This window comes from Diuraphis noxia, unplaced genomic scaffold (assembly GCF_037042655.1).
Source record: "Diuraphis noxia isolate RWA-SAM2 unplaced genomic scaffold, SU_Dnox_SAM2 contig0003, whole genome shotgun sequence".
NCBI lineage: Eukaryota > Metazoa > Arthropoda > Insecta > Hemiptera > Aphididae > Diuraphis > Diuraphis noxia.
This window is the reverse complement of record NW_028301713.1, coordinates 33,121,528-33,138,741: the sequence shown is the minus strand read 5'-3', so window position 1 is coordinate 33,138,741 and position 17,214 is coordinate 33,121,528. Positions and strand designations below refer to the sequence as shown.

The 17,214-nt window shown below is 31.1% G+C and overlaps 1 protein-coding gene across 6 annotated transcripts in view; it reads right to left on the bottom strand.

The window, feature by feature from the left end:
• Nucleotides 1-3,517: 3,517 nt before the first annotated feature.
• The window catches only part of LOC107165960 (eye-specific diacylglycerol kinase-like), a 177,572-nt gene continuing 163,875 nt past the window's right edge, over nt 3,518-17,214 (bottom strand). For 4 of the 6 annotated variants that reach the window (XR_016190687.1, XM_089221879.1, XM_089221877.1 and 1 more), the window contains 2 exons: nt 13,557-13,720; nt 3,518-3,799 (listed from right to left, as the gene is read on the bottom strand). Coding sequence is in view for 4 of the 6 variants with exons in the window: in XM_089221879.1 (XP_089078005.1) it covers nt 3,750-3,799; nt 13,557-13,720 (214 nt within the window). In the remaining 2 variants the exon portion in view is untranslated. Of the gene's footprint in view, nt 3,800-13,128; nt 13,187-13,556; nt 13,721-17,214 lie in introns of those variants that run through there. The other 2 variants (XM_089221878.1, XR_016190688.1) reach the window with 2 other exon arrangements.

Here is a 17,214-nt window from a genome sequence, read left to right as displayed (position 1 = left end):
CTAACTTTTCGTAAAGTGCAAACAAATAGTATAATGTTAAAAATTTCAAATTGTGTGGGCATACAAATTTTCTTGTATACATATTTTTCCTGATTCGTTTCTCTCCAAGGGAATGTCATGGTAATTGGTAATACCTATAATATAGAATATAGATGGTACGCTTTAGTTCTGTCTTAGAAATGCACAACGTATTATGCAAGTCTCACGTTCAGAATGATCAATTTGACTCTAAATATAATATTATGATAGCCCCGCTTTGCGTTTTTTTTTTTAAATTTCAATCCAAGTTATGAGTATTTATTAAATAACAACCAAAAACTTTACAATTTTAAAGGACTCTGCAACATGCGCCTAAGACATTAAAGTATAAAAAAAAGACCTCTACGTGGGGTTAGATTATAATACAATATCATTGTGATTAGTCGTTTTACAATAACATAAAAACTTTCAGCGTTCAAATGGATAATTATTCTGAACGTAAATTAGTTTGCCATGGCGTTGTGCTTCGTTATTGTAAGACGGAGACTGCAACAGTCGCAGGTCGTCGGGTTTTGCGTTTCATATAATTTAAAACGGTAAATATAATCTATTATATAATAATAATAACGTTATGTACGACGAAAAATATTGAAAGTTTATTAAATTTAGTCCACAACAGTCATAATAACATGGCCGTAATATTTTTTTTTCTATAGTTTTGAACTACAATTATCTCGTTTCTTATAATGTTCTTCGCCAGATCGAAATACTCATGCACGTTCACCGACTACCGCCTGCCACGTACGAATCGTATTAAAGGTACCTACTTTATTTATTATGGTTGGCCTACTCGACGATGGTTGGTGGGGTGGACCGGTGATGGGCGAGATGCGCAGAGACGATCGAGGGTGATGATGGCGTGGAGTTTCGGACGATTCGGAAAATTATATTATTATGACTGAGGAAAACGGTCGTCGACCACAGTGTAGGTATTATTATTATTATTAATAACAATACGAATGGCTTAATATTATTATATCCGTCTATTGAATTCTGTTTACGAAAATTATTGTGTATGAGTATGATTATTGTAATATATTTCATCGTTCGATGTGTCGTTATCGCGACGATAACAGCCTGCTGTTGTTGGTCAGGTGGCGTAAGATATTTTATCATCGGCTATAATAATATTATACATGATACTCCGATAGGTATAGGTACCTACGTTTTATAATTATATTACGATAATATCATCGCATAAAGTTTGGGCGGACGTGATTATAATAATATTATAGTTATGGTGGCGCGAGTAATAACTCGTCAATACCGGAAGCGAATAAGGCAGGAAGCGGTCTGCTACGCCGCTACGCGACGTTAATATTAATAATATCATCTTTATCGTCATCACGACCTTTTCGAGACGCTCAATCCTCGATCGACGAAAACTGGCACTTTTGGTGGGCGCGCACGCAGGTAGGCACATCGTCGTACCGCACAGGTGTTTTTATGTCATTATCCGTTCGCCTCCCGGGGAGGGGAGTCGTTTGAGGATAAGTTTTTTTTGTATTTTTCGAAACGCTCGTCGTGCGAGTCTCCGTCACCGTCATCATAACATTATTTTCGTCGACGTGCCCAAAGCCGTTTCATGTTTATATTATTTTTATTATGGCCGACGACGTATGATGGACGCGCCGTGATGGCTGAAACAAAGTATAAAGAACTGAAAGAACTCAACGATAAATAATTATATTTTTTATTTGAAATCGGCCGCTGACCGGGTCGGCAAGACACGAAATCGCACGAGGTCCCGCAATTTCTGCAGCACAGCGCAAAGACGGCGAGTGTCGTCGGCGGAGCCTTTTTTTCGCGAGACGTGACGTGGATAGCAGACACACGGACGCCCACGCGAGCGGAACCCACTCCCCTCGATAATAACAATAACTGTGATACAATAATATTCCCACACAGGTATAGTAATAATAACAATAATAATGATATATTATAATGTTGTATATTTTGTTAACTGAACGCGCGCGTGTCGTATTATATTATTATTATTATTATTATAGTTGAGAGTTCGGTTGAAGTAGGGCTCGGGGGTCGCGCAGATTTTTCCACCGGTTCTGCCCCGGCGCGAAATCGCGGCCGACAAGTCGATAGATCGCGTTCGACTGTTCGAGAGTATAGGCCGCCGTCCGTCGGGTCGCGTTAATCTAGAATTTGGAATAATCGCCAAGCATGAAATTTAAACGTTTCGGACACGTTGCGAGACGAACCGGCGACGAGAAAATCTTGTCACGGTCGTTTCGGTAGGTGTTACAAACAGCAACCATATGGACATGTAGGTAGGACTTAAACTCTGTCCAGCGAGAGAGAACACTCAAATTTTGGACATTCCCACTACGTCACCCTGCTATCTAAACCGGTCTATTCCCTATGGCGGTACGTCGGAGTTTTGGTCGGAACAGAGTATATATTATAAGATACGTAATATTTTGCAGTGTTTGCATTCGTTTTTCTTTGGAGTATCCTGTATTGCAATATTATATTTTGTTTTACATTAGATAGAGATACTAGATACAAATTTTTATGATTTATAAAATCGGTATGTATTTTTTTTTTTTTTTGGAATTTTACAAAACAAATATCCTATGAAAATAATAAGTTCTGACGGTGATATTATAAGTGTTGCGTTATAATAGTCACTTATCTCGAGTGATAAACCTATAAACTGTGTATATTATTATACCTACTAATTGCAGATGACATCAAAGTATTTTACACATTATTATGTAATATAAAGCTTAGGTTATAGTGTGTATTGCGGTTTTACTACTGTTGATTGTATGCTAAAATGATAAAATAATAATAAAAAAATGTATCTAATGTCTTTTCGAATTAATGTTGAAGTTTCCTTATACATATTACGTGTATTTACGTATTTATAGCTTACTTTAAAGAGATAAACACACATATCGGCACTTCTATAGCAGTTCTGTATTGTATATCATATCAAAACGATGTATTTATAGGGTAATTTTTTTCACGTAGGCATCTAATATAATATGCGTTAATTAAAAGAAACATTGTTTTGAAATAAAGAGGCTCGGGAAACGGAGCGTAAATGATTTTTTCTTTTTTGTATACATTTGATGATTTTTGGCCACGATCTCCGTCGAAATTCGTTGTGGATTTGCCGTATATGATGGAGGTGACGAGGACGGGACCGCGCCAAATGCAATAATTCGGTTTCAAGAAAATTCGCGGAACGTGTGTGCTCCGTAGTCGTACGAATATCACCAAAGCGTTAAATGAGAGAAAAAAATTAATAAAGTAACCGTTCAAACGTGTAATGCGAGAAACGTTACCGAAAGTGAGTATACCTAACTATATTATATAATATTATATGACGACGGGTGGCGGCATTTGTATAGGTACTATTTTAGGATGCAATATGCGGAGAGGGCTTACATAGAGAGCGAGTGTGTGAGGAAAAAACTTACACGGCGTAAAATATGGTTTTTTCTTCTTCTTCTAATTGACTTGTAGTGTGTTTTTTATGTATTTTTTTTTTCTCATTTTTATCGATCTCGCAGAGACTATAATATAATAATATACATAAAAAAGGACGTGCGCGTCGACGGATTGTGAATAAAAATATAATCAATTAATAACAATAATAATAATAATATAAATTTAAAATGTATAGAATATATTATATATAGTGATAGTTTTATTGCCGTCTAATTCAGCAGACGCAGCCGCCGTGTCTAGACGGACGTCTCCGTTTGGTCCGCGAAAGATACGAACTGAGCTTGGCCTGAAACAGATAAATATGACGTTACTAATATAATAACGTTATTAATATAATAACATATTAATATTATCATATGCAGTGTCACATCAACAGGGTGATTCATGAGGCGTAAAACACTCATTATTTATAAAAACTATTTACTTTTTTCAATTTTTTTTTTCAAAATTTTAGATACATGCTGTTCTAAAACTATATAAATTTTTAATATTTTTCACCATTATATTTATTAGGTTAACCACTATCAACTTTTGATTTTTAAATGACAGCATATATTAAAAACATCATAAATTAATAAGGCTATTTTTAAAATAAATTTTCACATTTAAATTTTCATTTTTCATTAATCCGTTGACGAGATATAGTCTCCCAAAGTTGGGATGGTGTTTGTCCTGTGTAAATATGTTTACCTATTTTGGGATACAACTTAGGCTTAACTATCGTACTTACTGAATTTATTTGGAAATTGTATTATGTTTTATACGCTATATAGAGTACAAAAATCCCAATTCCTGTGGCCGTGGTACTGACATGGTATAACACATTTATAGTTATTTATACACAAACACCACCCCAAAACCATCCAACGTTGGGAGACTATATCTCGTCAACGGATTAACGTAAAATGAAAATTTAAACGGGAAAATTCATTAAAAAAATAGCCTTATTAATTTATGATATTTGTATTTGTTAATATAGGTTGCCATTCAAAAATCAAAAGTTGATTGTGGTTTACCTAATAAATATAAGGGTGAAAAATATTAAACATTTATATAGTTTTAGAACAGCATAGATCTAAGATTTTGAAAAAAAAAAATTTGAAAAAAGTAAATAGTTTTTATAAAAAATGAGTGTTTTACGCCTCATGAATCACCCTGTATACCCCTCTTCAAAATGATAACACAAGAATAATTATGATATTCAAAAATAGCTACGAAACATAAGATTCCACTCTTCTAATTCTCAAAATTTAAATTTAAATAGTTTTCCATCCAAAGTGCAATTTAGAACCATCAACGCAGTAGAAATTCCATAATAATATTGCGATGGTGCTGTGTACATATTTTTATCTACAAGTGTCCAAGAGTGATGATAAACGATAACGTTGATGGATTTTGGACGTTGTGGTGTCACCAATTATATTTTATTGATAAGTGACAACATTATAATATATCTCACATCATATTATAATCGTCTTTCAGTGTATAAGCATCACAGTTGTCGTGGGGCTTAGTGTCAGTTGTTGGGTTAGCTGGTTGTTAAGTGTAGCCAATGTGGGCAAATTAATTAAGCAGGTGGAAAACGCTATTATAAAAATTAAAGTAATCATAAATAGCTACTATTCTTCGAATAGTATCATATCAATTCGAATATTATCACAGCTATTTATATCATTTATACAATTTTAATCAAAACTGGTTGCTCAACAGAAATCATGACCTGTTCAGATATTCTTACAATTTAAACGCTAGAACCAAGCAGACGTTTTTTATTCACAATAGGTAGGTTTAAACATATAAATAAAGATTTAACTACAATTGTTAATTGTTCTTACATGTTGTATTAAAAAAATGTAAATTTATTAAAACATGGTTAATTTGTATTATTCATGGCTCAGAGTCCCAGGCAACACTTTTAGTGTTCAATTGCGATCGTATCCTCGTTGCACATATTTTGTTGATTTGTTCAACAGTATTGTAGTCAAGTCGACCGTGTGCGCGTTATAATGCGTCCAATGTCCATATATATTATTATGATATAACAACACACCGCCGGTACCTATCGAGTACACCCAGGGTACTGCCTATATATAGTACTTATCGAAGTATATCATATCAGAGCGAATTATTTTACCTACCTATACGATTTGTTCTGTTTACGGTTAAACGAGCAGGGATCGTCGCGAGAACATTGTTGTTGTGCAGCATGCTCGTCCGATGATGCTTATTATGTTTACGCAAACCTTTATAAAGGCGGCGGCGAGGACGGGATCGAGAAAATCGATAACACGTGAACTGAGTCTAATACCACGTTAACACTTTAACGCGGCATGCGATTTTATCTGTCACGGGATATCGGACGGGGAAAAATGTAGAAATTTATTTATAAAATAATAATATGACGACGTATACGCAGGGTTTCGCTGAGATTTCCGTACCTAGGAACTATATTCGTCGGTGATACCGAATTAATAATATCATTATCATGTTAGTGGGAGAAAGCAGCGCAGGAATCGCGAAAACCTATTTTCGCCTTTATAATATACGAATTAAGGATTTGCGGGTTATTGAAAGTATCGTAAGTATACTATTAATTATCGTGGCGCATTCGCAAAACATTACATTGGTTTTGAAACGCGCACGTTAATCCACCTCCGTACCAATAATAGGCGTGTTGCAATGCTTATCCACGATTATTTAACACGAAAGCCCTGTGAATTACTGAACAGCTTTTTGCTGTTGTTATTGCTCTACTCGTTTGCCACAGGAATATCAATTTTGCCGGGCGGGGTTGGGTTAAAGCATTTAGGGTTTTCGATTTCGCACCCACTATGACATTGAGATCATTCGCGAAGTCTGCACAGAAACCCATAAACACCCTGTGCTAACGGCTCCAAAATGATTTCTTTTATTAAGAGAACGCCACCAACAGCTTTTAATGGGCTTTGACACTGCCGATTTTAACCCGTCGTGGGTCGCGTAGTCTATTATTTTATATGAAGTTCATTGGTCGTGTGGTGAGAAATTCTCTCAATCGTTTTTGTACGATTAAAACGATTAGTCGAAAAACATTTATAATGAAATCCGTGAATTGCGATCACTTTTAATACTCACATATTTTTAATATCTAAATGTTAATGTTTTTGCTATAACTTTTAATCATTGCACAAGAATAGGTATGATTAAAAAAATAGTAATTTTTTAAAAATCAAACAGCTTTAGATTTAAAATACTAAATTAGATTCAATTCAAAATAATAACGTAGTGTTATGTATTTACGTTTATTCTTAAATTAAAACTTAATGTTACGTCAAAATACAACGTCATCAAAATATTATTCTAAATCTCCCGAAAAACATATGAGGTTTTTAATACAATTTATGTTAATAATATATTAATAATTTCTACGGAATAATACAGAGCGATAGATATTGGATTGAGTGCAACATTAAATGTTTATATAGAATTGGTTTTAAATCGAGTGCAATTCGAACATTACCCTTTTCTAACCTTAGAGAAGTTTAAACATTTCAACTTTGGTAATGACTAATGACTGTATTTTGACAATTCCTCGATATTGAGTGTAGGAACCTTGTATAATTGAGTAGGTAATTGATATTTGGTTAAGTTTAAATGATAAATTATTTTTGTATACATTGATAATAATGGCTCTGAGCGGTTATGGCCACAGCCTATAATAGGTCTATAAAATAATTTGCTGTTTTGAAGGAATTTGAAATTCAAACGCTTATAAAAAAAAATTGTGACAATGTACTTGTTTAGGGAAATTTCTGAAGAGCTTTAATACAATTTGTCAAGCTTTTTTACTCTTAAGCAAAAACTGTTCAGAGATATTACGCATGAGTCAAATAAAAATTTAAAAAGTAAAAAATAATAATAATAATATATTGTATAATATCTATTATAAAAATATGAAAACAAAACGTTGTTAAAACTTTATCATGCTAGATATTTGAATATTTGGTGAAAATTAATGCCTTTATTAGTATACGATTTTTGGGATTGGTACAAATACATGCTCACAATGAACATCAATTTTGTTTAAAAACTAGTTTGGTACTTTGGTGTAAATATTACTGTTCTTTCGGTAAATTTATATTTATGATTGTTAAAAGTATAAACAACATTCAATTTTCTACCAGAAACCTTACTCGAAGTCGATGATTGGAACATTTTTTGACTATAAATAGTTTCTCTAGACAAAATAAAAATACACATAATCGCTCCACTGAGAATCTAGAAGTTATTTCTTTTTTTATTGGGGGTTGAGGCTTTGAAAACAAGGACCATTAGCCTGTGGAACTGTCGGGGAGGGAACTGTTGGTTTTGGTACTCGTGTATGTTTTGACAAAATTTCGAATGCGCACCCGTAGATTTCTGCCATGCCTGGGTGGGGGGGCGGCGTAAAAGTTATTATTATTATTTTAAATCCGGTATTATTCGTGGGTTTTTCAAACTTAAATAACTTTTTTGTTACACCAACTATAACAAAAAGCAAAAAAATGGTATATGACTGATAATATATTGTATTGTTTTTTGTGTATAAAATATTTAGTTGTTTGACTATTATATATGACTGCGTATGCCCGCCCAAAAGTGGTTATTTTTTAAGCAAAACGTTTTTCACAAGAAAAATTTGTGAGTGTCCTCTTAATTCATTATAATAACATTATGTTTCGTGCAATCGAATGATTTTTTCTTTGACGGACATAGTGGCGTAATTAGGAATTTTGTTTGGGGGGAGGGATCATACCAAACCTACACCATTAAATATAAAATGTTAGCAGTAAAATAAAAGTTTTGGGGGGAGTCTATCCTTCTCATCGACCCTTAATTACGCCCCTAGACAGATACATAATACAACCTTTTTAAAATTATTTTAAAGTGAATACCCGAGAGGAATTGACCGTCGAGACTTTGAAATGTAGTTAGACAAAAAATAAAATCATAAAACCACTTATTGAATCATACTAATATACAGACATAACGGCTAATGTGTATACCAATTATCTTTTCTAGGTTCCAAGATATTCTTCGTAATATTACGCCATGGCGGCGGTTATCGATTCCGATTTTTTTTCGCTTGACTGTTCGTTATGCTATATGGTTAACAAATGCAAACTATAAGAGCGAAAAAAAAATGCATGGCTTTACACGATGATACTACTGCTGATCGACGCGTTGTATTTATGATAGGTTTATTGAATATTGAAACTTAGCAATATCATATATTTTGTAGTATAGTTGAACATTTCACAAGCTCGATTGTACTTATAGCTGCCTACAAAAAACGCGATTTATAAAATCTTATAACTACTATAACTATGAAATATTATATTATATGCCGTCGAACATTTTATCTGTCAGTGTTTTAGGTATCGCTGATTTTCGGTATAGGATTCGCGGAGTTATGGAATGCGAAAATGTCACGAACGTTGGAATTTAATTTTGTATCGGTGAATTTTGACCCTTATCATATTATAATATATTAATATATAGCGGGCGCGAGGCACTGAAGTTTCAAACTGATGGCCATATAATTTTTAAAAACTTTAACTCAGGCACAACTTATTTTCGAACTAATAATATCCGGTCGACGGTTCAGATATCGATGCGTATTGTTTAAAATTAATTTTCACTTCGGCTAAACTTTATTGTAACACTATATATAGGTCGACAGTTCTGTTCGATGCACTTTGCCGCGAGTAATTCAGTTGTGGCAAATGAGTTAGAATTGGACGTAAAAAAATTTTTATAAAACTAAACGAATAATTGTGTTCAAATCTAAAATTAATTAAAACATTTCCAGAAAAAAAAAAAAAAAACAAGTGTGATGGTCATTAACATATGCGACTATTATATTATACGAATAAATACAAATTTTATTTTAAATTATAATGCATGTGTGCAGTTTAAAAAAGGTCACCGAATACGATAATTAAAACAAGCTGTTGGATTGGATAAATGAATATAGTGACTGCATGGTGTTATTACATTTTAAAGCAAGCATTTGATCCAAGCTATTTGAAACTTCTTTGGTAAAATGAAACGTACTGAATTTAATGTACTAAGCATGATATAAAATATAATTAATAAACTATAGTAAATACATAAAAAAGAAAAGTTAATTTTAGATTTAACAAAACAATAAGTACCTATCTTGTTGGTATTTTAAAAACAAAAAATGTTTGCACAATTTACTAGGTAAACAATAATCTGTACTGTATTTTATGCTTCTGAGTTTTCGATATTTACTTAAAATAAAAAAATTAAGGTAAATTAAATTAAAATAAGCACCTACATAAATAAAAAATAAAAAGAACTTAGTAAAATTTGTAATTATCACGAAGGAACTTTGAATTTTTTTAACATACTATTTATAATATTATAGCGTCTGTGTTACTAATTTATATTATACTCGATCTAAAGAAATTTCTAATTTTTTGATAAAATTGAAAATAAATCAATTATTATAATTAAATGTATTCTAGTAATGATAAAAAAAAGTAAATAGGAGCTATATTAAAATATAGTTACGTATATAAATCACCTAGCGGAGATGGGAATTTAAGTTTCTACTTTCAACCCGTGTTATTAACAGTTGTTTCTGTGAGTCAAAACGGTGGTCACGGAAACGACTGCAGATTTATATTCGCTCTGGTGTTTTCAATCTTTTGACGGCGGCACCAATTATATAATTGGTTTTTGAAAAATCTCGCGTATAAAAACGTATAACACGTAATAAATTATTAAAAATATTGTGTTAAAAGGAACTGTGCTTAATACGTTTTAGCGATCCTCGAATAAAGATAAGGCGGGTCGCGGGTATAAGCCAAGACGTTCTATGTCAGCTTGTTGGAGGGCATCTACTGCTGCATTTGTGATCTGCACAGTGCACACACCGAAACACCATAGTAAGTGTGTTATGCGTAGGAGCGCGAGTATAGTGTATAGAGGACAAAATAATATTATACTTTCATAAAACGGCACAAAAACAATGTTAATGTTTAATGGTGTTAACATTTTCCATTTAACAACGAAAACGTATTTTAACATTTTTTTTTTCACGAGTGCGTCACTATGAGTCGTTTTGTTGTTATTGTTTTTTGTGTTATGTTTTTTTATATACATAATATAATATATTACAAAATATTATACCTATGTGTATTGTTCTTGGTGCCGGTAATTTTACAGTCGATCTTTATAAAACACAAAAGTTCAGGGTAAAAGAGCTACTCGTATATTTTTTGTTTTTCGTTGTTCCGAACAATAGACGTGCCCGCACATATCCGCACTTTAACGAAAAATCCGCCCCAAGCGGTAATGTATATTCAAGGAAAAATTATTTTTGACGAGGTTTATTAAAATAAAGATGAGTTGTTCTTGAATAATCTGGCTCACACGTGTGCGCTGCGAATGTAACAAAGTTTTATTTTTTTTTTTTCGTTTTTCGCTTCCTCACTGAAATTATTATATTATTCTTAGAATTATATAAGACGTCAAGAATTTTTTTTTACTTTCGTTACGAACCTTATTATAGTGTAGTTGACGACAACGACTCAACTTATATAATTAATTATACATACCTATAATTTGAATTTATTTATTTTTTAATTGTCATATAAATTACATTTATGTACCTATTACTTATTATTTAAATAATTGTATTTTTTTATGGTTTAAAAAAAAGTTCTCACAAAGACTATTGAAAAAAATAGTCTCAATGATATTATTAAAATTGGTTAGGTAAACTTTAATCTAAGAAATGTTTATTTCACGACAATATATTTTTTTTTTTGAGTCAACGGGGGAATGGATCTAAACTCAACTAGGTATCTCGTAGTTTTGGTAATGGTTGCGGGATTAAGGAGTTCGATTGGACGCTTATAAATTACACCCACATCGATCAGGTAGTAAAAATGGTATAGTAAATTACATGCGGCATTTTTTGGTTTCTAAAATGGGTATTGTATATTGTGCCCATAGTATCAAATTACCTTGAATTCATTGATATTCATTATATTTTAAATACCGTTGTTCATTTAATGGCGTTAAAGCCGAACGTTTATCGTTATAATCATTATGATATTAGCTATATCAATGACTTTACACGTACTATGACTTTGTGCAGGTAATATTTTAGTAAGTCCTTTGCGTGCAATAGTGTAATATGGATGTAAAAACTAGATTTAGCCATATAAATACATATAATATAATTCAACAAAACCTAAAAAAACAAAATATTTTTTATTTTTATTTATAAATTAACCTAATAAAAATATTTTTAATAACTTAATTTACTTAATATATCCACCCATATTCAATAATTATACTAAAAAAAAAAACGTTTTAGAATTACTGTGATATACCTAAAGTGGTGGCCTTTTAGGTAATACTAAATGGCTATCATAAAAATAATTTATTTGTTTGGTGCAATTTACAACATTAACATTTATACTTGAAATGTATTAGGCGCAATTTACTATATGTGTAAATTTATATTTGACATTTATCGGATGATTTACAATTTTTAACCTTCTTCGGGTGCAATGTAGGTACATTCGACTATTCGATTTTGTCTAACGCGTAATATTATCATTCATACGTATTCTGTGTTGGACGAAAAAACTTTTTATTGACTGATTATTATAATTTGTAAGAATTATTTTAGCTGTTATTCATGAATTTCGTTAAATAAACTTATATGTAACTTATAATTCTTATAAGTAAAATATTAAAATTATGTACAAAATGAAATTATTCGTTGTCTTTTATAAAATAATAGCTTGAGAAATCACTATGATTAAAAATGGTAAAATGACTATAAAATTCAACAAAAAAAAGGTATGTTTCAATGAATTTAAATCATGTACCTATTAAATATTATCGATAACATATACATTTATTGAGAAAAACAACTGTTAGTGATGAAGGAACCTTGTAGATGTCAATTACACGATTAATATATTTTAGTAAAACTATATAGGTATTATTAAGAGTAGGTTACGGACGAGATAAGATATAGGTATAATACGTACATATCGGGTAGTATATTTTTAATAAAATACATCACAAGGATAGGATATTACAAAGTATTATAAAAAGGCAAAAAAATTGTTTCACAATAGCATTAGACTATCGCAGCTATAATAGCCCTACTACACCGATACGGTCGAATTATGCAAAATATATTATGACGTCTGTACTAAGGACATAAAACCAAGCGAGGATAATAATAGCCGGTTTTTAAGGACATCAGGAACGTAAAAAAACGAACATTACGTGCAGTAAAAGGTTCAAGTAGGTACCATAATAAGTAGTGCTCAAATATTGCATTGTAAAAGTTTTGAACTTGACGTTTTCTCTATAACATTTCATTTTGTTCATGCTGATTTACGATTGGGAATAATAATAATGTGTCATTATATCGTCGTCTGTATATAATATAAAAGCGTAATAGGTAGGCAGTGAACTACTGATGAAGGAATTAAACACCAGGAACGTATTATTATTATATGTACAATGTACACATAATATAGCGTTGACTATGAAGAAAAAAAAAATGTTTTTTTTTTTTTAAAAAACAGATACAGACCGTATCGGTTTTAGTTTTTCCTTAGTCCTTAAGCAAATTCATCGTTTCGTCTTCTGTCTAAAAAAAATTTAAAGAAATGTCACAATTTTCCAACAGTAATTGTAAAGGATTTACATTATGTTTCTAGTCGCGTTTACGTAGCGAGAACAACAATTTCATTCATCGATGAAACAGAAACGTACTTTTGGGACCCACCGCCACCCACCTAATCTTAACCAGCACATCTGTAGAATAACGAATCGACCTGTGTCGGAATTGGTTAAAAATTAATAAACGTGCCAATAACGAGACGAATACCGTCTCGACGGTTTAGGTCCATATCGTCGGGGGATTTCGCTTCGGGTGGTTGTGGGCTGGACCAGGTTTTTTATTTACGCGACATCATCTTTATCAACTTAATATGAATACGTATTGTGAAGGTACTTACATTCTAAGTATTTGGCGAGGTCATAGTCTCTGGTCTGTTCGGCTATTTGCTGAGCCGTCCGGTCTTGTTTATCGACGGCCAATAGCGGCGCTCCAGCCGACACCAATAGATAACAGATCTTTCGTTCGCCGTTTTGAACAGCCACGTGCAGCGCCGTCTGCCCTCTGAACGAAATGAAAAAAAAAAAATGAAAAATGCTATACAAACTTTATCTATTGAAAATTACTGTGTATAAGATAAAGTTTTTATTTTAGGAACCACATAATTTTAATTTATAATAATATAGTTCGAGTAGGACCTAAATAATTACAGTTAATTTTATTCCCCTGAAAAATGTGGGGCCTGGTGAGGCCTTAATGCCATCCATCAATTTAGGCCCTATAAGTAGCTTTAGATAAATATTGAATAATATAAAAGTGCATTACGTCAAAATATTCACTTTAAAAGTAGTCAGTGAAAAGTTTCAAATTTTTATAATTGAACTTTGCAGTGTAAACAGAAATATATAAATACAGCTTTTCAAAAATAAAAAAAGTGCTTTTCATGTAAATATATACATAACTACTTATGGGGTGAACGCCATTTTTGCAAAAAAAAAAAAAAAAAAATTAAAAAAAAACTAAGTTGACGGATATACTATCCGAATGAATAAAACTGAGATTTCCGGAAATTTACATTATTCACGTAGGTAAATTGTGTCGTTTAGGATCATATTTTATTAAAGTGTAAAATACATCACAAACAAAATATAATATTACGCATAAACGTAATGTATAAAATATATTCACAAGTTAGGTTATCGCCATGTGAAACCGTTTTTGTTTTTCTAATGCCTCAAAAGTGCCAAGTTATTATTTTGACCGTTCTACGCTTGAGTACGGTTCTTGGATTTTGGATATCGGTCAGTTTATTGTAGTCATAACCATTAAATTATACCCAAAACGCGTGTGTGCGTACGCATGTTTTAAGGTTTTTATCTGACCAGCGTAATATCAGTGAAATCTTTTGTACGGTTGTTACGAAGGATTGCTGTACAACTGTATTTTAAGTATGGGTCATCTTGTCGGACGTACACATTTTAATTTTATTGTGTTTTAAATGGATTTTCTGATAAATTTATGCTCGAATTGTATCTATACATTTTAAACGCCCTTCTGAACACTCATACCTATATAGTGTAAGTAATGAGTTATAATATCTAAATAAAACCGTTATTTATTCTTCGAAATTATAATGTATTTATTTAAAAAAAAATAATAGTTTTTAGACATATTTACCTAATATTTTCACAAGAATAGAGATATATAGATGGTAGGTACTTCTTAAAATAATGTATCTATATAATACTTTATAACAACATATTATACCGTAACAATATGATTTTTGAAAACTATTTAAGACGTTTAATTAATCCATTATTCGACAACCCACAAGTTTTTTTCTTTCTTCCTGATATTTTATTTTATCTTAGATATTTTAAGAATATTCTTATTTTATAACATATGTTTCTATTTTTATTTACTCTTATTCTATACGCTTGTAGGTATAATATATTTTTATATATTTTTAATATAATCCACTAGCCCATACATGGACATTGTGTGAGAGTATCATTTATTTTAATATAATAAAAAACTACATGAATATAACATAATATAATGATGATCATATTAAAATTTTAAGGCTAACTTCATGTAGCTAAAAAACACGTATCTTTGACCCTCAACTGATAACTAATCAAGTCAATACGAAACCTTTATTTACAGCCTTGGAATATAGACATTTATTGATAAAAAAAGATTTTTCTATGTTTATAATTTGTTGTGAGGTCTGTCACACTCTCCTAAAATTAATCACGTCTAAACACTCTGAATGTAGAACGTACACGAAGAAGAGCAAAAAGAAAATTGTGAATCTCTAATCACCTTTCTCAAGCTCCAAACTCATAACTGAGCAAAATCTTTAAACTACAAGAATATTAATCGGAATGAACGTCATCGGTAAAATACAATAATAAATAATATTGAACAACAATGTGTAAAATTATATATTAACTACATGTTTTTTAATTTGTTATTATGAACTACCCATTAATATTCTAACCTTATTTTATTAAAACTAATATGTTTTTTTTAATTTTTTTATTTATAAACAATATTGTAAAACATACTAAAGTAATTTAATTCATTACATTTTGTAGCAACACGATCTAAAAGATTATTATAGCTGTAGGAAGTATCTACGATGAAATAGAATTGCAAATATTGGACAGTAACGCGAGCTATTTTGAAGAACATTATAATTTAAGGAATTTAATAAATTAGAATAGAATAATATATCTCATTTTATTAATTTTATCATGAAAAAATATCTATAGAATTTCGTTTAGACTCAAGAGAATCTGAATTTAGACTGACTTGGATTGAAGATAAAGAAGTAGTTGCTAATGATTTGAAGTTAAGGTATAATTTTTTCTTATAAGCGATACAACGTATAAACTTTTAACGGGTTCATGGGATTCAATAAGTCCAATTTGTAAGGGATTTCAAAAAACGAAACAGAACTCTAATAGCGATCTAACTAGTGTGGTGTATAATGTTTTAATACATGGCTCATTATTAAATTCTTTAGTATTACGAATTAAGAAACCATGGCGTCTACGTACTTTCGAGCATAATATATGTTCCATGTGGGGAGAAAATAATAAATTTGGATGAAAATCTTAAAATATTGACATATATTAATTTCAAAAAGTTGATCACTGGATGTATAATAGGCAGTTATTATTTATTTTATTATTAGAATGAAAAAAATACATTTGAAAACATTTAACTGTATTTTAACTGTATTTTAACGTAAATCCATTAGAAAAGCACCAAACACTAAGTCTGTCTAGATTATTTACGCTAAATTCATTAATTGAAGAAACATAAGCATAAATCTAATCATTAGCGAATAATTAACTATCACAAAATTTAAAACAATATTTATTTCATCATTAAAAATATAGCAAACAATAACGGGGATAAGTTTCCATCCTGGAGAACATCTGAAGAAACAAGAAAGGTATCTGAAAAAAGCCATTGATTATTACTTGTTCTGTTAACTAAGGAAGAACTAAACCATGATAATAAAAGATATCTAATACCTATCAAAAAAGCCTATTTTTTTAATGAGAACAAAGCAGTTTACCGAGTCGAAAACTTTACTGAGTCTGTGTAAATGACATCTGTTTGTTTTCCGGACTCCGTAGAGTGAATAAGAGTGAATAAGAGCATTATAAAACACATTTAATTAGTTCCCATAGAACGCCTCTGCAGAGGTATGGGCATGGGCAAGGGGAATGCCCCTTCCAGAAACCATACTGACATTATCTTATGGATTTTTTAAAAGCAAATAATAATGATGCACCATTAATTTTTCTAATAATTTGGGTAAAGCTGATTTATTAGGTTAAGTTATTGATCTATAATTGATTACCAAGTAACGACTATCAGGTCCAGCTTATAAAGCTATTATGTTTCCATTGCTAAGGAAAAATACCTGAAACTAATGGATCTGTTAAATATTTTGCATATGTGGATTGATAGTGAATATTTAAACGATTTATGTAAACAAATAAATAATTTCCAATAAAATGAAATAATACATAGTAATT